At 37.9% G+C, this 24,898-nt stretch overlaps 1 protein-coding gene across 5 annotated transcripts in view; it reads right to left on the bottom strand.

The window, feature by feature from the left end:
* Positions 1 to 24,898, bottom strand: part of CTNNA2 (catenin alpha 2) — a 952,135-nt gene that overhangs the window by 570,623 nt on the left and 356,614 nt on the right. Inside the window, exon 8 of one of the 5 annotated variants that reach the window (XM_063078018.1) lies at positions 11,176 to 11,195. The exons of the other annotated variants lie outside the window; for them this stretch is intronic. Within the exon in view, the coding sequence (XP_062934088.1) occupies positions 11,176 to 11,195 (20 nt within the window). The remainder of the gene's footprint in view (positions 1 to 11,175; positions 11,196 to 24,898) is intronic. 5 annotated transcript variants of the gene reach the window in all.

Genomic DNA, 24,898 nt, shown 5'->3' with positions numbered 1-24,898 from the left:
ATTCCTCACTCCTTCCTCCCCACCCGCATCCTCCCTCAAACCTCCCTTCCTTTAATTTCCAGATTTTGTCACACCCTTTTCCTACAATCCTTATGTTTAGTAACCTCATGATCACAATTATTAATGGGCTGATTAATGGGCTTTAATTTCTTGGACTTTTGTACTGATCACTGTGCTAAATGTTTTGTGAACTATCTTTACCACTATCTTTCAAGGAGGTGGTCTTCATGTTCATTTTACAGATGAAAAACCGAGGCTGAAGAGGTTAAGCACATTAAGCTAAGTGAAAAAAGCCTGACACAAAAGATCACATATTGGATGATTCCATTTATATGAAATGTGCAGAACAGGCAAACGCATAGAGACAGAAGGTAGGTGAGCGGTTGCCAGGGGCTGGGGAGAAGGAAGAAAAGGGAGTGACTAATAACAGATATGAAGTTTCTTTTTGGGGTGATGAAAATATTCAACATTAGATAGTGATGATGGTTGCACAACTCTGTATACATTTAACAAACACTGACTTATACACTTTAGAATGGTGAATTTTATGGTATATGACTCATATTTCAATGGAATTATGTACAAAAACTGTACAAAATTAAATTATATTTAATATATTTAAATATATTAATATTTAAATTATATCAATAATTTAATTATCAAATATGTAAATTAAAGTCAATGTAAAAAAAATAAAAACAAACAAAAAAAGAAATGGAGTGGCTTGCCTGTGCCACACAGCCAGGAGGTGTGGAGCTGGGACTGCAGGTGGGTCCCTCTGACACCAGTCCTCTGCTTCCAGCACTGTCATACAGCCGACGTGCTCCCTCTCTTTATTTCTTTATTTCTTTTCATAAAATGGCATTAATAATACCTATGGTACAGGTTGGTTGTAAGAATTGGAAGTTACACAAAGTGCCTGGTAGAAAATGTTCATTCAGTAAAGTGCAGCTGTTACTGAATTGCTCAACTGATAAACCTATGAGAGCATCTTCTCTGTGGCTTTCTGCAGACAAATCCAGTCCTGCACCTTGGTGGCTTAGGCACCCTTGGTTGCCTGAGGGTGGGTGGGTCTGAGTGGTCCCCAAGTCCTCTGCTAGAACAACTCCATTTCTAGCTGCTCTATAGTCATATTCTGGGCTTACAATCAAGATTTTATTTGAACTTAGAATTCTGTAAAAGGGTGAACATCACAGCTGTAAGCCACCGGTGATTCTCATATGGGAAAGTGGACCCCAGCAGGAGGAAGAGAGCTATTTGGGGGGATGCTTATTTCCAATTCTACTGTGTAGCAGGTTTCATCCACTGTGAGCCTACAAATAACTTCTTTCTCCTGTGGGTGGAGACATGTATACCTAGAGAGTCTGAGTGACTTGCTGAAGGCATTTTTGGGCATTTAACTTCTCTTGGGCTGGTGACCAGAGAATTTTCAGAGACAATTGTTGGAGTCAAGGCCAACCCAGAATCAGGAGAGGCATGGCATGACTTCTCAGCAACTTTCTCAATTGCTCTCAAATGCTCTGTGTGTTATCTTTGCCTTTAAATTTGTAGAGGAGGAACTGCTTTGGAACTCTCTCTATTCTGCAAAAGTCTCAGAAACAAGAATGCAGAGGAAAGGGCAGCTTCTACCTGCTGCCTTGTGGAAGCAGTGAGACACTGGCCTTTGTGAAACTGTCCTTAATGATATCGGTAACAGTTTAATCTCTCTCTTTAAATCGAACATCATCTGTCTGCCCCTCTGCTGAGTGATCTACTCCCACTTTTCGGGATGCAGGCTCATTTAACAACTGGCAATCAAACTCGCTCCAGCAGCCACAGTGGAAACTGTTGAGGTTCATTACACTGGAAAAATATGCCATCTTTATTTCCATCCTATTGTTTCCCCAAAGATTAACAATACACATTTTTTTCAATGGCCTGTTTTTATGAAATTTCACTTGGATATATTTCTAAGCCCCCAATCCAGATGGTACAACTCAGAGTGAAATTTGAATGGTGCTTCTTGCGCTGCTGTTGTAAAGCATGGCACTGCTATTCTGGAAAAAATTAGAAAAATGTCATCAGGAATTCAATAGATTAATATAATTTGCGACTAAAGAGTTTATGGTGTGGGAGTAGGGAAATGTGCTCTTGATTCGGATGGTGATTATTGATAATGATTTAATAGTAACTTGTGGGCTCACTCCAATTATTTAATTAGTGTGATAGAATTCTTGCAAAATCCTCATGGTATGTAGCGGACACTTAACATGCATCTGTTGAAGAAAATATTAAAACAGTCACCTTAAAAATGATATGGGGAAATGGACAAAATAGTGATAAGCTATCACAACTAAAAAAAAGAAGAAAAAACCAATTTTAAGAAACTGAGATGGCAGTAGCTTTAAAACATGGTCCCCATTTTTTAGAAGTCCTCCCATTGATAGGTGTGGTGTCTGTCCTCTCCCTTAGGGTAAACCTACAACTGCTTTGACCAATAGATATGGCAGCAGGGACATGTCACAACCTCTAAGGCTAGGTCATAAAAGGCCATGCAACTTCACCTGGTTCCCTTGAGATGTTCTGGGGGAGGCCATCCACCATTTATGAAGTCCAACTGCCCTGACACCATTGTGCTGGAGAGGAAGTTAGGTGCCTTGGTCATCAGCCTGGTGAAGCTCTTCACTGCCAAACAGATAAACTGTCAACCATGGGAATAAGCCACCTTGGGTGTCCAGCTCAACTAAGCCTTCTGATGACTGTAGCACCAGCTGACATCTGCCTGAAACCTCAGGAGAAACCCCAAATGGAAATGCCTGGTGAGTCAGACATTTCCAAATTTCTCACCCCCAAATTTGTGAGCAAAATAAAACGGTTGTAGTTTTACACCACTGGGTTTGGAGATAATTTGTTAAGCAGCAGTAGTAACTGGAATAGGTATTAAATCTGCCACAACTGAACCTGATTTTCCCCCTAAATATTTGCAGAATGACTTACTGTAGGGAGCTGTCTTAGTCTGCTTTATCAAGATACAATAGACTGGCTTAAAAAACAGACCTTCATGTTCTTACAGTTCTGGAAGCTGGAAGTTCAAGATCGGGGTGTCAGCATGATTCTGGTGAGGGCCCCCTTCCTGATTTGCAGACTGCTGCCATCTCACTGTGTTCTCACATGGCCTTTCCTCAGCCTGTCCATATGGAGAAAGAGAACCCTGGTGTGTCTTTCTCTTATAAGGGCACTAATCTCATCATGAGGGCTCCACCCTCATTACCTAATTACCTCCCAAAGGCCCCCAACTCCAAATATCATTTTGAGGATTGGGGCTTCAACATATTCATTTTGGGGTGATGCAAATATTTTTGTCTTAACAGAAGCTTAGAAAGAAGAGTTCCAAATTTGAAAGAAGTTAAAGGATGGACAGTAAAATGCTGAAGCCAGCATTAGGAGCTCACCAAGAGTTGTTTGTAACCAGGTACTAAATTCCAAATGTGCTATAGAGTCAAAGGTATCCAAAGCTCAGAGGTCAATCAAAGCTTCCGGGTGTCCAGATTGAATGGTAACTACAATTGAGTGATGGGGATAGATGAATTTTTAGACTATGCTGTAGCTATTGTCCTCCAGACTGCTGATCTGGCACAAGTAGGATATTCTTTCATCCTTTCAAATAGCTTGAATGTGCTGTAGTTAGCATCCATATCCCGTACCCTCAAGCCAGAAATCCCCCATCAGAGGCTATAACAGGATATGCACAGAGCCTTCTGGGGCCCTGAAATAAAGCAAAGATCCTTGATCTTTTTCACACGTGTGACAAATACTGATTACACATATAGAATAAGTACTTTTTTGTATGTTTGTTCTTCTGAAGCTAAGGAAAAAAAGATGATGAAGAATAGATAGAGCCTGCCCTCACAGAGCACAAAGTCTTGTGGGGCAGACAGGGAGTGTTGTGATCCAGGCTGGGGGCTCCATAACAGAAGGATGTGCAAAGCTGGAGGGGTGTCCAGGATGTCAGCACCTCAGCCTGCAGGGCGGTTGAAGAAGGCACCCCAGAACAGAGAAGGAAAGACACAGAGTTTGCTAATTATTGCTCTCATGCCCATACCAGCAGCATTTTGTCCTCAGTAGAAAATAAAGTGATTTTAACATCTGTATTTTGTTTTTATAATGGTATATGTGTTGATGACTATTTGCTTTACAAAACCACAAGAATATCTTAACTAATCAGCATCCTGCATGCATTTAGCATGTGATTTTTCTTTGCAAAAGCAGTATTTGCATCCCCATAAATGCAAATATTTGTGCAAAGTGATGCTTTTTGCATCATACAGCAAAAGTATACAGTTCAAAAAACAAAAACAATACAATTTTGAACACCTAGTGTGTGTAAGGCATGTGGTTATGTTATCTTTCTATCCTATAGAAAATACCACAGGTTTTACAAGTGTGTTTTAAATTATCTGCTAATATGCCAGTCTATTTTTTACTATCTATTTTAGAAATTACCAATAATAAATATCCTCTGGACAGGCTTTAAACAGAATCAAGAAATCCTGCTCCTTTGTGGAAAAGCCTTTAAGGACATATCAAACACATGCACCATCGGGGCAACAGCTCCACCTATTTGCTGTACTTTTCCTCTCACCCCTCTCTATTCAAACATGGGTGTGCACAGATGCACATGCAATACACGTGTACACACACACACACCAGTCTAGGTGGTATAAAAAGTGCTTTCCAGCACTTAATGGAAATGCTTCGACTTTGAGAGTCACATAAAAGAACAAAGCATCACTGTCCCAGATACACTGGGAGTATTTGTTTTACCCCCTCTCCTACCAGTGTTAGAACACGGGATGGGGAAAAGGCATGGGTTTACTTCTGGGTTCCATGACTGACAGACTGTGTGACATCATATTCAATTTTCCAGGCTTCTACTTCTCTATCAATAAAATGGAGTGCCCATCTCAGCCATCTGAGGGTACTAAGAGGGTTACATGAAAAACCAATTCTGTTGCCTGTGGGAGCTCTGCACTCAGCCCTTGAAGATTCTAGGCTTTATTCAGGGCCCATCTGAGGGACACCTTAAGAGAACATGACTACAGAGTGAGTTTCCTGGGCTTCCATGGAAAAAACCACAGACTCCCAAGTCTCAACCCCAGTCTCAAGCTGACACTGATTTACCCAAGGCTGTAAGACATTTCACATTTTCTGTAGGTTTATAAATGAAGGTTTTAGTCAGAGAGAAGATTAGGCCAACGAAGCCAATATCTTACAACTGCAACAATCACAAAGTCATGATAACACAATCACAAATTCCTCTAACCTCATCCAGCTATCATTTTTTAAATGAGTTCCCTTTGATCTGAGCTGGTGAATGTGCCAGATGGGTATTCCACACCTCATGATGAAATATATAATGAATCTGCCCGTGGTCTGTTTCCTATGGAGACAACAGTGTGCCTCAGAATCCTTCTCAACACATTGTTTAATTGATTAGAGTTGACCCTTTAGATGATGCCTTGCCATTCCTTCTCTAGGTAGAAAAGATACCAGATAAAAGAGGCCAGGGAGGATTGACTCAGTGCAATTCACCTTTGCCTCCGATGTTTCTTTTGGATAAGTTCATTTCCTTCGTCAATGAAATATATGTAGAAATATTATTAAACCTGATTCTCAACATGAGCATTTAGTGAGATAGTTTAAGCCTTGAGGCCATTCTCCATTTCTATACCAGATCATTAAGTATGGCTTTCAGGAAACTAACACTGCTAGATTATCCACAACTAATTTATTTTCAACCCATCAGAGAACTTATGAATGGCTTTCTCCAAATCTATGTACTATTTGTAATCGGTCCCAGGGACCACCTTGGTACTAATCTCTTAAATCCACATTTCTAGAAGTAATGCCTCAGTTATAAATATTTTCCAGGGGGTTGAAACTGTCTTATTAAAGATGAAAATAGTGCTTTGAGTGTAGTGTTTCACCCTCTAATTTGTTTTATGTACTATCTATTCTATAAATATGCACTATTACTATGGTAACTCATTCCTCTTCAAAGACAAGAATGTACTGAAAGCACTTCACAATTATTCTATTCCTCCAAACAAGCCACTTAATTAACAGCAATAACATTAGTCATGTCAGAGGAAAAGTCATTTCAAAATTTTGCTAGGTAATGTCCTCATATACAAGCAGCGGCATTATCATAATGTGGTATTTAGACTGGGTGCTCTCCACTCAACCCCAACCCAGGATTAAGAAATAGAACAAAGCAAACAGAACTTGGTCTGTACAGGGGTCCATTAAACAGCCTTATTCTTGAACATTTTAAGAATGCCAAATATTCCTTTTCATACCACTTCCATTAAGAGAACTCTTAACTTGGAAACACACCTTGTAGCTGCTCAAAGTGAAAAATAAAATTACTCTGCCTCCTTTCTCACCCTCCTCCATGATTATAAGAAAAGTAAAAGTGCATTATAAATGAGAAAAATTCAAAAAGTTATTTAGAAGAAAACGTATGCATTTATTTATTTATTTAAATTTTATTATATTTATTTGCAACACAAGTAAAATGTTTCTATTGTATACAGCCAAGTAGTTTTCAAAACATACCAACTTGCTTTAAAATTGAAAACTGGAATGTTTTATATGATCAATGAATTAGTCCATGAAGAGACAACCAGTTATGTAATCTTGGCCATTTTACACAAACGATTCATTACTTTTACTACTTTTGGACCAACTTGCAATTTCATAAAATAAAAGCAACACAGTCCTGTCTTGTTTGATTAAAGAAAAACATGTTTTTAATGTCCCAAAGGCTTGGTCGACTGTTGTGTGAACTTCTTGTGATTTTTTTTTGGGGGGGGTAGGGGGAGAAAATTTAAATTCCTCATCATACTCTCACCCAGATATTACCATTATTATAATGGTACTTCAAAAAGTTCATGAAAAAATAGAATTAAAAGATAATAGGAATTTGTCTATGAGCTTTTTGGAGACCCCTTGTATTGGTGTATCACTCTGAAGGCTTTATATATCTTAAATATATTGTATTGCTAATGACATTTTCTTTCATTTTATAAAATATTGTGGAGATCTTTCCCTATTGATAAACCAAGCTCTACATAGCCATTCTACAGAACTGTACAATATTCTCTTATGTGGATTGACCACAATTCATTCAACCAATTCCCAGTGACATTAGGTAATATCCAGTTACTTTTGTTATCATAAACATCCTTGATAATGCACCTTTTTTTTGGTGCATATTTCTTTGAGTCACTATCTGTATTGTTTCCTTAAAGTAAATTCCTAGAAATCAAATTGCTGGGTCAAAGGGTATGTGCACTAAATTTTAGGATCTTTAATTGAATTGTGCAACACAAAACTATTGAGACAGGACAATACTGGTACTGTGGGAAAAAGTACACAGTCATTTGCAGAGGCATGTAAATTGATTTTTGACCCTCTACTGCCCTGTGGGGATGCTATTGATAGCTTTGAGGAAAAGCCACGTGGTACTAAATAATCTTTTTTTTTTTTTTTTCTTTTTTAAACAGGGACTACCAACTTGGCCCTACGTTGTAAATAACAAAATTGATTTGAATAATGGTGAAGGTGGAGAGGTAGCTCACAGGAGTACCTCATTTAAAAATTGCAAAGCTAATGACAGTGTGACCAAGAAAAATAGGCTAGATCTGAGAGCTCTATTGGTGCCATAAACATGTTGTGTGACCCTCAGAAAGTCAGTGAACCTCTCTGTGCTTTAATTGACTCATTTGTTAAACATAAATTAAATATACCCACAGTGTTTTTGAGAGTATTAAAGAAGATAAAAAATATAAAAAATGCTTTGTAAAATACAAAACTTCTTTGAATAACATTTTAAAGTTATTTTGTACAAGTAATACTAAAAAAATATTGAACTTAGCAAATAAGAAAGTATAAAATGATATAATGTGTGACAGTTTGGAATCAACTGATGTGCTGGAAGCACAGAATTTGGCAAAAAGATCCAATAAAATGCAACAACCTGCCAGAGTTTGGTTCTACCAATGCTTGGTCAGATGAAAAGCTCTGACATGTAGAAAGCTTGACAAGCATTCCACATCTAGCTAATTTTATGTTTTGTTGTTTCTTTAATTTTATTGTTTATATCTAGTTTTCAACATATGGTACTTTAGTTTGTGATTCAGCATCTGACCTGAAGTTAAAGTGAATCTCACTTTTACTTTATTTTTTAATTAGAGATGGATCCCATGAAATTGCCAAACAAATATATTCCCTGTTTTCGGACCACATCATGCTGAAGATTATGCTAACGTGCTTTTCTGAGTTCACATAAAAAAGAAACTTCTGTTTTTCTGGTGGCCTTCTGTTTCAGGCACAAATTATAATGCGTAGGAAAATATTTCTTCCCAGCAGAGAAGCAACAGAAGCCAATGAACACAGACATAAAAACCAACAGGAATATCAAGAGATCTGCCGAGAGACTCCATTAGATGTTAAAGCAGGAGGCTCAGTTTAGGACCAATAGTTTAGATCTAGCCCTACTGGAGTCAGATAGAAGATGGCTGTTAGGTCAGCCAACACTCCTGGGTCCCCTCCTTCTTTAGACAAAGTCTTTGCCCCACATCTTGCTCAGTGCAGAAGTCAGGAGAGGGCCTAACTGAGATTTTATCTTTCTTCTGAGTGACAACACCTTCCCAAGGAACAATACAAGAGAATGGATCCATAAAATGAATCTGGTAGTAAGTGCCTGTGGCATTCAGCACTCCCCGGCCACTCTGGTTTTAGCCAAAGCAAAGCCACTCTAGTCTATACTATGCCCTGCCATGGGGCTGCCTCATCAATACCAGTTATGCTTCCAGAATGGCTGGGGCACAAAGTGGCTGGGGGTGGGGGCGTTCTGCCTTCCTCGCTAACTGAGCAATGGGTAACCATTACTCTCCCTTGCTCCCCATCCACCCTGGGCTTCTCGAATGGGAATTAACATTAAGGGTTCAAAGTCACACCTGTATAACACTGTAGAATTCTACACCTGTAGAATTCTATCCTCCAAAAATGCTCAGAAAAGCATCTTGCACTCTCTTCCCTTCTTCACCATTCATTATCCCTGGTCCCTCTCCAGCCCTAGACCTCTCCTTTTGAACGACTGGGATTCCTTTCTGGTCTCAGCTATACCTATTCTTTCCTCCCTGCTTGCTTCTCCCTGTAACCTCCCCGCCCTGAGGCCATCTCTTCCCAGTACAGAGGCTTTGGCTTCCACTTGTTGATAAATGATACAAAACTTCACATTTCATGCACTTCTGATGAAAGTTAAAAATGCCTCATCAGCTGGGGAGCTATGATTCTCAGGATACTCCAAGGATATTGTAATCCTCAGAGCCACAGGAAGCCCCAGGCTAAGAATGAAACAAGTCCACCTCCCCATTATAGAAAACCCTCCCCCTTTTCCATTTTTATCTTCATTCTGACAGGAAGACTACATCCAAGGCAAAGTGCTTGCTCTGAAAAGACAGACACTATGTGCTGGCCTTGTATTAACAGGATCCTGACCCTCTAAGGGTTACCGACAGTACCAGACACAGTTCATCTCCCCCATTGCAGATCTCACTGGGGTGGGGTGCAAAAATGCAGTTTTAAAAGTCTATGAGCTTTGGATTTTCAAAACTAACTTGTATGAATTAAGAGTCAAGCTCATCTGACAAGTTTATTTGTGTCACCTCCCCAGTTATGTTCTGCCCATCCCTTCCATTAATAATAATGGCAACAAAGATTTAATGAAAATTCATTATTTTCCAGACACTGTTCTAAATCCATTTTTTTGTCATCAGAAAAGCTTATTCTGTTATAAGGAATGATTTTCATTAACTGATTCTGACTTCATTAGTATCAAGAAGGTCAAGTTCATCCTTCATGCCCAGTGTTTCATAAGAAAAATCATTTCTACAGTTATCAAACAACAATATATAAAAAAAGAGAGTAAGCCAATATTTAACTTGGACTTCAAAAAAAACCTAACATCTATTGAACCACTGCTATATGCCCAGCCCTCGCATATACATTATCTCATTTAATCCTCACAGAAACCTCCAAGTGGGTATCAAAGCATCCCATAAAAATCAGAATCCTGTTTCTTCCTAGCAACATACTTGATATTCCTGACAAACTACACAGTCAGAAACCAGCCATTACCCAGAGTTCTGTGTCACATTATCATCCTATTAATGTCATTAACAATTTCTTTCCCAGTAGTCAACAAAAGAAGGATCCCTTGTCTTAGAGTGGTAATAAAATTACCATGCTATTATGATGACGCAGTGACCGAGATGGAGTTCAGAACAGAAGACCATTTTTCTGCAGTAGTGAACTGACAGCCACAATCAAGAGGACATGGTTACTCACATGATAAATGAAGAACTTTCTAATGAGAAGATTCACTTTGTTGTGTTAAGAACAATATTATGATTTTCCTGGGATGGGACAATAACATTGTCTTCTTCATACCAGAAGGCTTCCTGACAGGTTACTGGAGTAGGGTCAAAATTGAAGTAAAAGCTATGCACGGCCTACTCCTTAATCTTCCTATAATAAGCACAGAATCTCCATCCAGCCTCTGCCCTCATATTCATTCAAATCTTTGCCTCAGCAGTAACATGCAACATGCACTCCCCCTTTCCCAGGTCCACAGTAATTCACTGGACATACTCCATCAATATCTAAAGCAAAACTTTCCTATGTCTACATGTTACTGAAACAGACACCCTGGTTTGAGCTCTGCCCTTCCCATATTCTAACCCAATGGTTTTTCACGCAGAGCCCCTGAGTGGGATTTCACCTCTCTCTCTCTCTCTCTCTCTCTCTCTCACACACACACACACACACACACACACACACACAGGAGTGAATGTGGGAGTGCCATGCCATGAATGGCATTTTCCTTTGTTCACAGCTTTCTGTGTATCTTAGATGACACGCAGGTGCTTGGTTTCTCCTCCCATCAGGATTTAACCACGAGAAGCTCCTTGCCACCAACAATGTTCTTCTAGCTCATGCTTACCTCCTTGAGTGTTTTTACATGTGTAGTCATCTAATCCTAAAAACTTTACATACATTCTCTGTCTGGGATTCTGTCTCCCTCACTCTGTCTCTGGTTCTGCATAAATTTCCACCTCCCTCTGTCACCTCTGTACTCTCTGACACCCCTGACATGCTCCAGTCTCCTAGGAGACTGCTGCACTAGTTCTATCCAGCATTCTGCTGGGGTTGGGTGACTCAGATGGGGGGTGGGAGGAGCCAATGGTTCCTCAGACCCTGATTTAGACCCAATCTTCACAACGTGTTGATGAGCCTGTCATATGGGACGGAATCAAAAGACTTGCTGTAGCTCATGCAGATTACATCTATTGCTTTCTCCTATCTCTGTGACCTGTCATTCTGTCATAGGAGGAAATTGAATTTGCCCACACAATTTTCTCTTTAGAATACCATGCTGGTTGCTATCCAGTTCCTCAGGCTCCACTGAGAGATGGAAAATTGATTGCCAGATGCTGTTTTGGTGTCTTTCTAGGCACGGAAGGTGACTGATGATTCGATACAGGTGAAATTCACTTTATCCAGTGGCTGTTTCTCTGAGAACTTGTGCAAATCAAATTTCAAACAAATTGGATTTTACTTTCCTCTTGCCTTTTTTGAGATACTTGATTTCAGATGGAGCCTTAATGGTCTGTATCTCTTAATATTTAAATTGTAAAGTTATCCTCTTTCAATCCTCAGGCACCTTGGGCCTTAATGAGATTTTTTTTTTTTTAAAATGCACAAATACACTCATAGGGATATAACAAATAAGAAACATTAGTAGGTGCTAGGCTGTCAGACTATTTCCTAAAGTTTATATAGTGAACATAGAGATTCTTCTAATACCATTAACTTCCCTTTTCATAACACTTATGAACCAAATGCCTTACTAAGAGCTTTATAATTATTTTTTTCATTGAATCTTCCTAATAGTTTAAAGGTGGTCATGATATCTTCATTTTTAAGTGATGCCCCTGAAGTCCAGATACAATATATAACTTGCCCAAATTCACCCAGGCTTAAGTGGTAGAGACAGGATTGGAAACCTGCAAATATGAACATATGTTACTGTTTTCCTTTTTAACACAAAAGACAGCCTACTACACACACTCCTTTCATGTTGTTTCCTCTGAACAGTATCTCTTGAAGAACTAACCAAAACAACACATAGAGAGTGGCCACATCCTTTTTTTCAGTTATAAAATGTTCATTTGTATGGCGGGACCATACTTTATAACCAGCCCCCTAATGATGGACATTGGGTCTTTTCCCAATTTTTTGCCCTTCTGGGAAAAAAAAAGCCATAATACAGTTTTACATTTCATTTCATTTTATGTGAGGGATAATTTCCAAGAATGGAATTTTTTTTATATTCTCAGAGTACTATATGAACTTGAAATTTTGTAATTTTTGTAGTTGTTTCTAAATAGACATCCATAAGAGTTGTGTAAATTTATACTCTCCTCTTACCCCCAGAATTGTATGAGAATGTCCATTTCCTTATGGCCTCACCAATAGAGTATCTTATCAAATCTTGGATTTCTGCCAGTCTGATAAGTGGGGTAGGGGGAACAGAAACAGTATCTTAATGTATTTTTAATTTGCATTTATTTTATTAATGATGCAGAGCATTTTCCATATGTTTAAGAAGGATTTGTATTTTCTTGTCAGTGACTGTTTATATTCTTTATCAGTTTTTCTATTTCGCTTAAGGTATTTTTCTTCACAATTTCCAGAAACTCTTTTTATATAAAAGAAATTAGACCTGTTATATGAACTGCAAAAGCATCCCTCAGTTTATCATTGGTCTTTCGACTTACCCTCACCTCCCTACAGAGGATTTTTATTTTCATACGATTGGATGTATCCTTTTCTTTAATGACTCAATTACAAAAGTCTCTCTACTCCAAGGTTATAAAGGAATTTGTTTTCTTCTAGTATTTTTTTGCTTCACTTTTTACCTTTTAAACTTTGATTTGTCTGTACTTTATACTGGTGTGTGGCTTGAGATATCAATCAAACTCTAGTTTTATGTATTTGTTTTAGACTGCTACCTGTTTTTTAAATGATCTATTTCTTCCTCACTGATTTGAGAGGGTGCCTTTTCACACACCGAATTTCCATACGCATTTAGATACACAGTCTGGAATTTTCATTGTTTTCCAGAGATCTATTAATTTATTCATATGCCTGCAGTACACTCTTAATTCTGGAGCTTCATTGATCTTCTTATATGAATTCATTCATTTTCTAATTTGTTTGCTTTTGCATATGAAGCTTAGAATTAATGTGGCTGATTCTACAAATTTGGTGGTATTTTCATTGACATCACATTACAAACATAAATTGACTTGTGACATCTGCCATCTTTATGCTATCATGTTACCCCATCCACACATAGGGTATGTATGTCCATTAATTACAGACTTTATGGTTTTTTAGAAGGGGTAGAAAGTTTCTTCATAAGGATCGACATAAAATTAAAATGCTTTTTAGGTATTTTAATTTTTGTTTGTTGCTATTTTAAATTTATGTTTTTCTACAATTATATCTTCTAACAAGCTTATTATGGAAGCTATTAATTTCTGCATATTAATTTCATATAATATGCTACTTCACTGAATTTTGCATTTGTTTGCAGTAATTGCTCAGGTATTAGGTTTTGGACCAAGTCTGATATATTTTATCACATTTAAAAAGTATCCATGCATTCATATTTTGAGTGTGTGTGTGTGTGTGTGTGTGTGTGTTTTTAAATGAAGAATGATTATTGAATTTTGCCAGATTTTCATTTCAATATTTGTGGTGATGATTGATCCTATGATTTTTACCTTTATAAACTGGTATGATGAATTATATTACAACATTTCTTTGTATTGTTCCAAAAAATCCCTCCTCATCAAAAAGTATTATTCTTCCAAGGGATGGCTGCTTTCCGCTTAGTTATATTGTATGTAGGATTTTCTTAATGAGATTATACCTATAAGGGCTACAGGTTAGCAAGTCAGAACAGTATTTTTGCTGGTGTCCTCTAAGATCCGCTGCCACTCCATCCTTTCACAACACTCCTCTTCTCCTCCCACCCCTCCTCTCAGGTTGCTCTGGCTGCACCTCAGCCTTGGCCTTTCTTTCATGCTTATGAAGTCTATGGAGTTTATGAAGTGTCAAGGAAAAGAGGATAACATTTTTTTCTTCCTCCTTCTGTGCTTATTTTCAAGATTTATTTTCTACATTTAGAACAAATGTAGTCTATTTTTATGTTCCATTAGCACAATTATATGTGGAATCACTGCTGTCTGCATATTTGTTTAATTCTATTCTAATATAATACAACTAATGTCCTTAGTTATCGTCTGTAGGTAGATGCCACCATATCAAACAGAATTATTTGAACAATTTTCTTAAACAGATTTTAAAAGGTATGTCCATGATTATAAATGTTGAGTTATTCAGTAATGCATGTTTATATTTTCATTGTTAAATATGTCAACAATATAGAAATGTATAAAATAAAAAGTGAAAACCTCTCTTCTTCCCTGATCTGCCATAGTTATTCTCCTCTCCAGAGTCGACACTGTTGAGTTATGTTGTATACTTTTGGGGGCTTTACTATTCTGCATTTGTATATACACATGTGTACTATGTATAATTTTTTGACAGAAATGGGGATTCATTGAATATCCTTATGTATACAGTATTGTGCACATCTCTATGTCTGCAGGATAGATGCCTAGAAATAGAATTATTGGGGCAAAACATATGAACATTTAAAAAATTTGTAGATGTTGTCTATCACCCTTTAGAAAAGCTATAATAATTAAACGTCCTATCATAAAGTTCGCTATTTTCCACATCCTTTCCATCACTGGATATTATGAATTTGTTTAATTTTTGTTATTTTTATTTTAGTTTGCATATCCCTTGTTACTATTGGCATTGAATACTTCTTTACACTGACCATTTACATTTCTATATTATTAATATTGGCATTGAATACTTTTTCTATTGACCATTTACATTTCTTCTCTAGATTTCCTTTTACATGTTTTTGTCCATTTTTCAAATTTTTATTGATTTGTAGGAGCTCTTTATATACAGTGGGGATTGATCATTTGTCCGTTACATATGCTATAAATACTTCCTCCTGGTCCATTACTCAGTTTTTCACCTTAAACTTATGATTCTGAAGGTTTTTATTTTTATGAAATCAAATATCTCCATCTTTATTTTTTAGCTTCTTCATTTATTTTATCTACTTATTGCTTAATTAAGAGAACCAAATACAGCTACAGCTGATAAATACTTCTGCAAAAGAAAAACGCAGCATCCAGCCTTGACTCCTTGACTGTGGAGATTGAAGACAATGAAACCAAGTCTTGATGCCCAAAATTCCCAAGGTGGTTGGAGTATTGGTTACCCAGAAGCTGTTGTTTTAATAGAAAATCTTGTTCAAGTGCTTGACACCACCACTCGTGTACATTTTCCCTACTGGTTTAGTCAATGAATTTGAGTCCTCCTTTGCTGACTAGGATCATTGTGCTGACCACAAACTTTCAGTGTCCATAAATAAAAAGAATTGGAGGAAGAGGAGCTAGCTCTGGAAGGTTCTGTGAGAAACTTGGCCGTTCTTTTTTTTTTTTTTTTTTTTCAATATTTTTTACAATAATTCTCATCTCAAAAACATGTGTGTTTTTGGATGGAAAACAGCATGAGAATTATTAATGGAAGATGTTAAACAAATTGCATTTCCTTCAGTCCCTGTTTTCCACTTAGGTGTCTTTCTCTATTGGTTTCATAGGTTCTTCTTCCAAAAAAAGCATGCTGCCTCTAACTTCTGCTTTCTAATCATGTTTCCCAGAAACTGGGTAATTTCTCTGTGTGTACCTTGGGGACTTGGCCCAATTGTTTATCTTTTTATGCCCTTCCCTTTGGCCAAGGCCAACATGATGTGGGCATTTACACCATGGTAACATTATCTGGCTCATGTCCTTTTTGCTTTGTGTCTTGGATATTTTTGTTAAGTGAGCCTGTGGCTACGGTGTTTATGTTTAGAGAAATCTACATTCCTGAAGTACTTCATTGTTAACACTGCTCTTTCTTTCAACATTTGCTGTGTGCTTTTGGTTTTTATGTTTCACGGTACATGTGCAACACTGTTCTAAGAACAAAGTAGAGATGATGATGTACTCTTGAACTTAGAATCTCACCTCCTCCCTGTCCCAATGCAGATGTAGCCAAGGTAAGACACTTAGTAGATTCTTAACAAATCTTAGTTTGTGAATTGAAATTGTCAAAAAAAAAAAAAAAAAAAAAAAAAAAGCCAGGCTGTCCTGTCATCATTTTTTTTTCTTCCTATTTTTTTTTGCCTCCCATTAACTTTGGCAACTCAGTCAGCCCTTCATCAAGAAAAGTGCACCTACACTAGACCTTTGTTCATGAGTGTTAATTAACTTCTTTTTACTCCAAAGAAATGCCCTAAGGTTCTCTTTCTGTCGTGGAGCTAAGAGACCCCTGAGAAGGGAGTCAGGGCAAGGTCTCCAGAGATGTAAATTTATAATTGAGGCTAGTGAACTCATGCAAACACATTAGTTCAAGCCTTTCTTTCCACCCTCCCTTTACCTGTAAGGTGATGGCAAGTGAGACTGTAATGGAGGAAGAAGTAAGCTGTCCATTTAAAAGCTGGAGTCACACTCCTTGGGCCAGAATCCCAGCCTAGATGGTTATTTTGCCTCAGTTTCTTATTTTGAAAATAAGGATGACAAGGGCAGATAAGTGTTTAAAACAGTGCAAGTTGCTTGGTCAATGCTCAAATGCAGCAGTAGCAATTGTAGTAGCAGTAGTTGTCATAGTATCCATTATAATAGACATCAAAGGATAAATTTGGGAGACTAGATAAGTTTTTTCCATTAGCAATACTTGCCTGGTCTCAGCTCAAAGATCACTTCTTTATAGAATAACAGAATGCATGTGTACTCATTTCCTATTGCTGCTGTAACAAATTACCAAAAATTTGGTGACTTAAAACAATTATTATTCTACAGTTCTGTAGGTCAGAATTTCAAAATGGTTCTCACCAGGCTAAAATAAAGGTCGTGTTGGCAGGACTGCTTTCCTTCTGGAAGCTTTAGGAAGAAATCTGTTTCCTTGTTTTCTGCAGTTCTAGAGGCCACCTGTATTCCTTGGCCCTTAGCCCCTTTCCTACATCTTTAAAGCCAGTTCTTCACAGGTCTGTTTTTCTATTTTTTTTCTTTTTTTCTTACTTTATCTTTCTGCTTCCTTCTTCCACATTTGAAAGACCTTTCTTTTTTTTTTTTTTTTTTGTCTTTTTGTGACCGGTAAGGGGATCGCAACCCTTGGCGTGCTGTCACCCGCACCGCGTTCAGCCAGTGAGCGCACCGGCCATTCCTATATAGGATCTGAACCCGCGGCGGGAGCGCCCCCACACTCCCAAGTGCTGCACTCTCCCGAGTGTGCCATGGGGCCGGCCCTAAAAGACCTGATTACATTGTGCCCACCCCAATAATCCAGGAAAATGTACTTGTTTTAAGGTCAGCTAATTAGTGACCATAATTCTGTCTGTAACCTTAACTGGCCCTGAATGTAATATACTCACGGGTATCACCTATTAGGATGCGAGCATTTTTGAGGGGCCATCATTCTGCCTCCCATAGCCAGAACTGCTTCTGAAAATGAATCAGAAAAAATTAAGACCAATTCACAAAGAATTAGGAATATGAAAACTTAGAAAAATTTATCAGTGCTCTAAAAGGTCTCCATGTTTAAAGTTTGTGTAGCGGTGACTTCTCCCAGTGATGATCTCAAAAAAGAGCTCGGAGACATTATGTTCCACTTGGCATGCAGGTTTGCTGGGAAAGCAATCCTTGGTGATAACCAAAGATGTATACAAGTTGGCAAAAAGGCATATAGAATGAGGGAGAGAAAAAAAAGAGCAGCTTGGTGCCAGAGCTAGAGGGAAGGCAGAAGAGGGTCGCCTAAGCTTTAATGGTGGAAGCCATTCCACTTCAGGCTCATTTCAGTAACCAATTTGGAAGTCTGAGCTTTTCAATATATAGTTTTATTCTGTGTTGGGAAAAGCCACACATCATCTTCTGAGCCTCATACCATCTTACATGAGGTTACTAAAAAAATCTATATTTCTTTTTCTATTTTTCTTCCTATTGACTTATAAGGCTAATGTGACTCAAAGATAGGTGAGAATCCAATCTGTTCTCGCCTCTCCACTTCTATCCAAGTCCAAACCCCCACTCTGTCTGGCCGGAGCTGGCAAAAATGCTTCCTATCTGGTCTCTTCATGTCCTCTTTTATCCCAACACAGTCCATTCTCCACACAGAAGTTACACGATCACCTTAAAAATTAAACCTGATCCCATCATTTCTATTTTGAAAGTTTTGTGACATTTTCTCCATGGAAGAATAAAAACAGACTCTAATGACAGTCTGGAGAAGGCTCCATGTGAGCTGACCACCATGCTCCTCTCCACCCCCTTCTTCCACACCTCCACATCCATTATGTTCCAACCACATGGTTTTCTGCCTGTGCTTTGAACACACCAAGCTCAGGCCTTTGCATCGGCTATATGCCCCGCCCGGAAAACCTGCCTCATGCTCTCCACTTGCCTGACCTCTGCAGGTAACAACTGGTCTCAGCTCGAAGTTCACCTCCTCAAAGCAGCAGTGCCTGACCACCTACTGTACAGTAGTCCCACCCACACTTCCAGCACCTTCTAACTAGTAATTGTGCTTTTATTGTCTTTATATCCCTAAGATTTATCTGGAATTATTTTGTTAATTTATTAATTAACTGATTTGTTGTCTGAACCTACTGCCCCCAGCCCCTCCCCCCACCTCACCGCACAGCACAATGTGAATGTTAAGTAGGGATTAAATCTGCCTTACTTGTGGCCTTGGCCCCAGATGCCAGAGTAGTTTCAAATACACAGCTCGAAATTCATAAACGTTTTGGACAAACATTTCTGAACCCGTGAATTAAGAAAGTGTATCTTGCAAAAGAATTTTCATCAGAATAGCATTTTAAATAGTAAATAGATGCATTCATAATAGCATTTCATTTACACTTTGTACCTCAGTTTCTTCATCTATAAAATGAGAGTCAGGTTAGAGGACAAATAAGGCGATCCCCAGAAATTACAGTTTCATGATTACAACTCAAATGGAAAACAGTAAAGCTGATTTTCAAAAGGACAGTTACTAAGTAAAGTGGTGCCCACCTCTGTAATTTAAAAAATGACTCATTTCTGTCTGATTCGTCCACAGTGGAAAGTATCAACTGTTTAGCTGCAGGTATCTCTGTTGACCAGAACTCTCTCCACAGCCAGTAAGCAGAGGACTATGGGTCAGGCAAAACTGACCAGTGGTACAAATAAATACATGTTTTCAGAAATCTGAAAGGTTAAGTCGGATCTCTAGAACACAGAAAGATTTTGTCTTTGCCTGTCACCCCACTTTCCATCTAAGAATATTTAAGTCAGTGAATCTTCATTATTCATTTCCTTCACTTGCAACTAAATCCCTCCTTTTTTAAAAATGATAATTGTATATATTTGTGGAGAGCAATGTGGGGTATGTTTACACAGTGTGCAATGATCATATTGGGGTATTTAGCATATCCATCACCTCAAGCTTTTTGAATCCATCCCATTTCATTTCTCTCTTCACTCAGACAGTACGGCCACCATGGCCTCCCTGTGATTCTGTAAAAACACCTGGATATTCTTCACTCGAGGTCTTCCACTTGCTTCTCTCCTTCTGCATGAATGCTCTTCCTCATGCCTTGCCCATCACCTCCTTCACATCTTTACTCAATGCATCTCTTCACTGAGACCTTCCCCAGACACCTTTTCACAATCACTAAATATTAATTGAGCTAAATTATATATATCTATGACAGCAACCAACACATTTTATTTTAATTATTTGCAAAATGTATCCAATTAAGATCTCTTGGAGCAGGAACTATGATCTATCATGTGTATCCCCAACATCTGACACATAGTAGGAGATCAATACACATTGCTGAGGGAGTGGATCGTACGCCCTGGATTTCTTGGTAGAGCAGTTTGCACAGAACTGTTGCCATAATCAAAAAGAGTTACTGTGTAACTGATCATATGTTCTTAGTAAGTATTTTACGTGCAAAAAAAAAAAAAAAATCCCACACAAAGTCTGAAGTAATTTGGAAATGTAATGAGAGAGAGAGAGAGAGAGAGAGAGGAAGAGCATTATCCTAATCGCTCTTTCAGTCCTAATGTTGGCTATGAATAGCACAACTTAGAAAATGGCTTTCAAGATGACATTGTGGTATGGAGCTACACAGGAATGAAATTTTAGCATTAGAAACTGAGGACAGTTTGGTGGCTCAGAGAACAGAAAAAGATGGGCTGCTGGGAGCATTGAAAGGAACAGAGTCTGAATCACTGGCCCCTTGGCCAGTAGAACCTTCAGTTAAATTATTACAGAAATCATAGTCACATATACACACACTTTGTAGAACAGAACTCAGAATATTCTGGGCGCTCAGTAAATTCATAAACTCTAATAAAAATGAACAACAATTTTCTAAGTAAAGCCATTAGTGATTACTAATGCTCACTTTCATATTAGAAATAGTAACATTTTACCATAAAAACAAGAAGAAAAAGGAAAGATAGGAGATTAAAAAAATGTCAAACCATATTACATTTGGAAAAGAGTGGCCAGTTCATTTTTCAAATTTTTTCTGAGTCATAGACCATTTTTGAGGATCCAGTGAAAGTTTTAGACCACTTCTACCGAAAAGATGCCCATTGATGCCATATTTTCTATCATATAGTTATTTGGAGCAAGGACAAAGCCTGCCATTGCCTTTGATGGCTACCTATCGGTGGAATCTAGTGGCACTGGGTCATTAGCAAGACTCCAAACTTGTCTTTCCATTTCAGAGGGTTCACAGGCTCCTTAAGGCCCCCGATGGAACCCAGATCTGAATGATACAGCTCTCAGTTCTTCAAGGCTTTGTTATCAGGTTAAAAACCAAGATCTTTTACAAGGCCTTCAAATATGGGTAATATGTGGACCTTGCCTGTCTCTTTTGCTTCCTGTCTGTATTCCAGTCACACTACCATTCTTCTGTTTCCAAGAATGCACATACTCACCCTTATGTTGTGCCCTCACCCAGGATTTCTTTCTCCCATTTCCTTCCCCATTTCCCTTCAGCAAGTTTTTTATTTTTTTCCTTCAGATCTCAGCTGAAATCTGTCCCCACTCTGGTTTGTGCTTGAATAATTGCCCTTTAATTTCTTTCACAGGACTTGCTCCCATTACAAATGGATATGTGAGGTTATGTGAATGATGGCTGCTTCCTCACTTGACAATCAGACCCATGAGGAAAGAACCAGACCTGTTTTACTCAGCCTTGTATCTGCAGGGTTTAATTCCATGCCAGCCATATAACAGGTGCTCAACAAATAAATGCTGACTAAAGAAAAGAATGGACACCAACACCGTGTCAGTACTGCCGTATAGATCCACAGGGTTACCTTTCAATGACCAGCAGTTCTAACACCACAGCTATAGGTTTCTTTACACTTACACTTTGAAAATTCACACTTTTTCATGCTGTTTGGCGAGTTTTAATTTCACAGGATAAAGGATATAGGAGGCAGATCTGGAGGGAAAAAGTTGTAGACTGTCTTCTAGAAATAAAGGTGAGGAATATTTTGTTCACTGTAGTGAACTATACAGTAATGCCCTCAAATTTGAATACGTAATTTATTATTTTAATGTAAAGTAAATAATTTTTTTGTGGATGTATGGCACACATTCTATAATTTAGTTATTTAGATTATGTGACCATTCAAAGGATACAAAAGTTTAGTTAGGAGAAATAAATTCAGGAGATCTATTGTACAACATGGTGACTATAGTTAATATCAATGTATTGCATACTGGAAAATTGCTGACAGTAGATTTTAAATATTCCCAGTGTTGGGGCATTAGAGGTAATGCATATGCTATTAGTTTGATTTAGTCATTCTACAGCATATACATATATCACAATATTGTGCTGTAGACCATAAATATATACTTTGTTTGTCAATTAAAAAGTAAAATAATAATAGGCTATGCAACTATAAACTTTCATTTCCATTACCAGCCATTGGACTGTGGAATGTGGCAGTCTTTGAGGAAGGAGTTTAATAAGACTCCCAATCTTAGGACTATATCCCTCTGCACACCACTTACCATCCTACCAAGCATCTGCAGAGAATGTAGTCAGAGGTAATTGAGCAAGTGATTCCAGTCCCACATAAAAGCTCTTGTATAATGAATACATTTTCTTAATAAGGATAGGAGATTAGTTACTCCAAAACTTTTGACCAAAGGAAAGTGGATTTTAGTGTCTTGGGTGACATAGGGAAGGTTGTCGCACTTTGGCTGCTCCACAGGATACCAAGGCAAATAGAAAGTCAAAATGAAAGTCAGACTAATGCAAACTCTGTGTTCATGCTTTCCAATACCTTTTCTTCCAATTGTAGCAGATTAATCCACATAGTTAGGGTGGGCATGCTGAATCCAGAGTGGAAATGAGCAAGTTGAAATTTAGAAATAGAAAGATGGAAACTCAAGAAACGTTTTATTTATAAATTATTTCTATTTTAATATCTAAAAAGAGGTTCCCTGCATAGCATAGAAGAATAGTTTAATCATTAGAATGGTTTACATCACTCACTGTCAAGTACTTAAGTATTATATTGGAAATCACTTAAAAATAAATCTGCTATGAGCTTGAGAATCATGATTCTGGTCCTTAATATCTGATCATTTCTGAATGCATTGAAACTCATTTTGGGACTTTCAAAAATGAGAACTTTATATTCAACACTCCATGCCAATGAACAGAATTTTTTTTTTAACTCTCCTTTTCCTTTCTATATCGCACACTGTGAATGTTGCTGACCTGTAACATCCTGAGAGATACAAGTCATCCAGCCAGCTCCACAGACAGCAACCCCCACGTCCCCACCCATGCACAATAGGCCTATGATTGGCATAGCAGGAGAAGGACTCCATTCCGGTGTCCTCATTCATTTTTCCCTGGCCTTTTGCAAACTACTAAATGTTGCTGCTTGATGTGCTTGGTTTGTACAATACTAAAAATGAAAATATCATATTTGCAAAGTGTTGCATAAGCTATCATTTCATTGTTATTTTAATGACTGTGCTCTCTAGTTTGAGCTTTTTACATAATGGCGCACCTGGCTAATTTCTACCATGGAGAGCAGTGCCTCTATCTTTTTTTAACTTCCTTTTGTAACAGTCCATGACCCATGACCAAATGATCTACTTGCAACAACTAAATTTTGAGGAAATAGTGAATGCTTTAGAGGATAAAAAGGCACAGAACTACAGGGGGTTAAATGTCTGATCTTACAGAAACTACAGTTAGTCCATGAAATTTCCTGTGTTTTGACCCAATTAGATACATCACTTAGATCAGAACAAGGGAGAGAGAACAGAAGTGCAGAACAGCCTTGGTTCAGCTTCTTTAGGATGTGCTATCCTACTTGTTGATGACAAGGGCGCTTCTTTAGGAATCTGTGGGCTGCTTCTGAGGGGCAAGAGATGCCCAATTGTCATCAGGGTGATGGTGACAAAGACCGCAATCAGTCAGCCACGAACAAAAAGAAATGGCCTGCCAAGAAAATAAGAACTTCCTTAGGGCAGAAGAGATTTTTAAAAATCTCATTTTGGATAAACATTCAAATTAACTGGTTGGCTCCAGTGAAATGACTTAGCTAGGTGATCCTCACTTTTAGGATTAGCAAGTGTTTGTGCTTTCTTGGTGCCTGAGCAGGTAGGAGAAAAAGAGTGAGGTTTTGGCTTGCTGTTCATTTGTTTTCAATTTAGGTTTTCTAGATAGATACAATTTCTTCTTAATAAACACATACTTGGTAATGCAAGTTATATCTCAACCATTGCTATGTTATTGGTTTCAATCATGCCTTATCTTAAATTATTTGAATCACCCAGTATTAACCAAGTACCTACATTTTCAGTCTTAGAAAGATAGATATCTTTAGATATTGGTAGTGGTATGCTGGTAAAATAGAGCTCAAAAAAAAAAAAGACCCTGATTTGTACCATTTGCTGAGTTCCATGGTGTAACTACTCCCACCAAGGTCAATTTCAAGTTACTGAATTAGGATTCAGGAAGAAATGCACACACTCAACTGTCTGAGCTAATGAGAGCCAGCTCCAGGATATATGAGCATGACCACCACCACCACAACAAACATTTATATGAGTGTTTTGTAGCTCACCAAGTACCTTTCTCACTCGTGCACTGATCCTATTCTCACAGCTTTCTGAGACAGGAGGTGTCCTTAAAATTGAAGTTCAAAGAATTTAAGTAGTCATATGTACTATAAATAGTAGATAACTGAGCTGGGACATATCCCTTATTTTATAAAACAAAATTTTATAACATTCAAATTCTGGTACTTTCAAATTCTAGTACTTTCAAATTCTATGCCCTTAAAATTACACATTATAAAATATTTATGCTTTTCTATTATCAACAATAATGATTGCTTTCATCTTGTAATACTTTATGATTTCAGAAACATTTTTGTATCTATTATCTTAATTGAACTTCACAAAAACATGGTGAGGTAGGCAAGGAAAAGATTATTACATCCATTTTTCAGATCCAAATTCTGAGGTTCACATAGGTTAGTGATTTGTGGAATATCTCATAGTAGGCAGCATTATTTCACAATGTAGATGAAATGACCTCTTGGCCCTATTATGA

This window comes from Cynocephalus volans, chromosome 14, assembly GCF_027409185.1.
Source record: "Cynocephalus volans isolate mCynVol1 chromosome 14, mCynVol1.pri, whole genome shotgun sequence".
In the NCBI taxonomy this organism is placed as follows: Eukaryota; Metazoa; Chordata; class Mammalia; order Dermoptera; family Cynocephalidae; genus Cynocephalus; species Cynocephalus volans.
The sequence above is the reverse complement of the archived record's forward strand: the minus strand, read 5'-3'. Positions and strand labels throughout refer to the sequence as shown.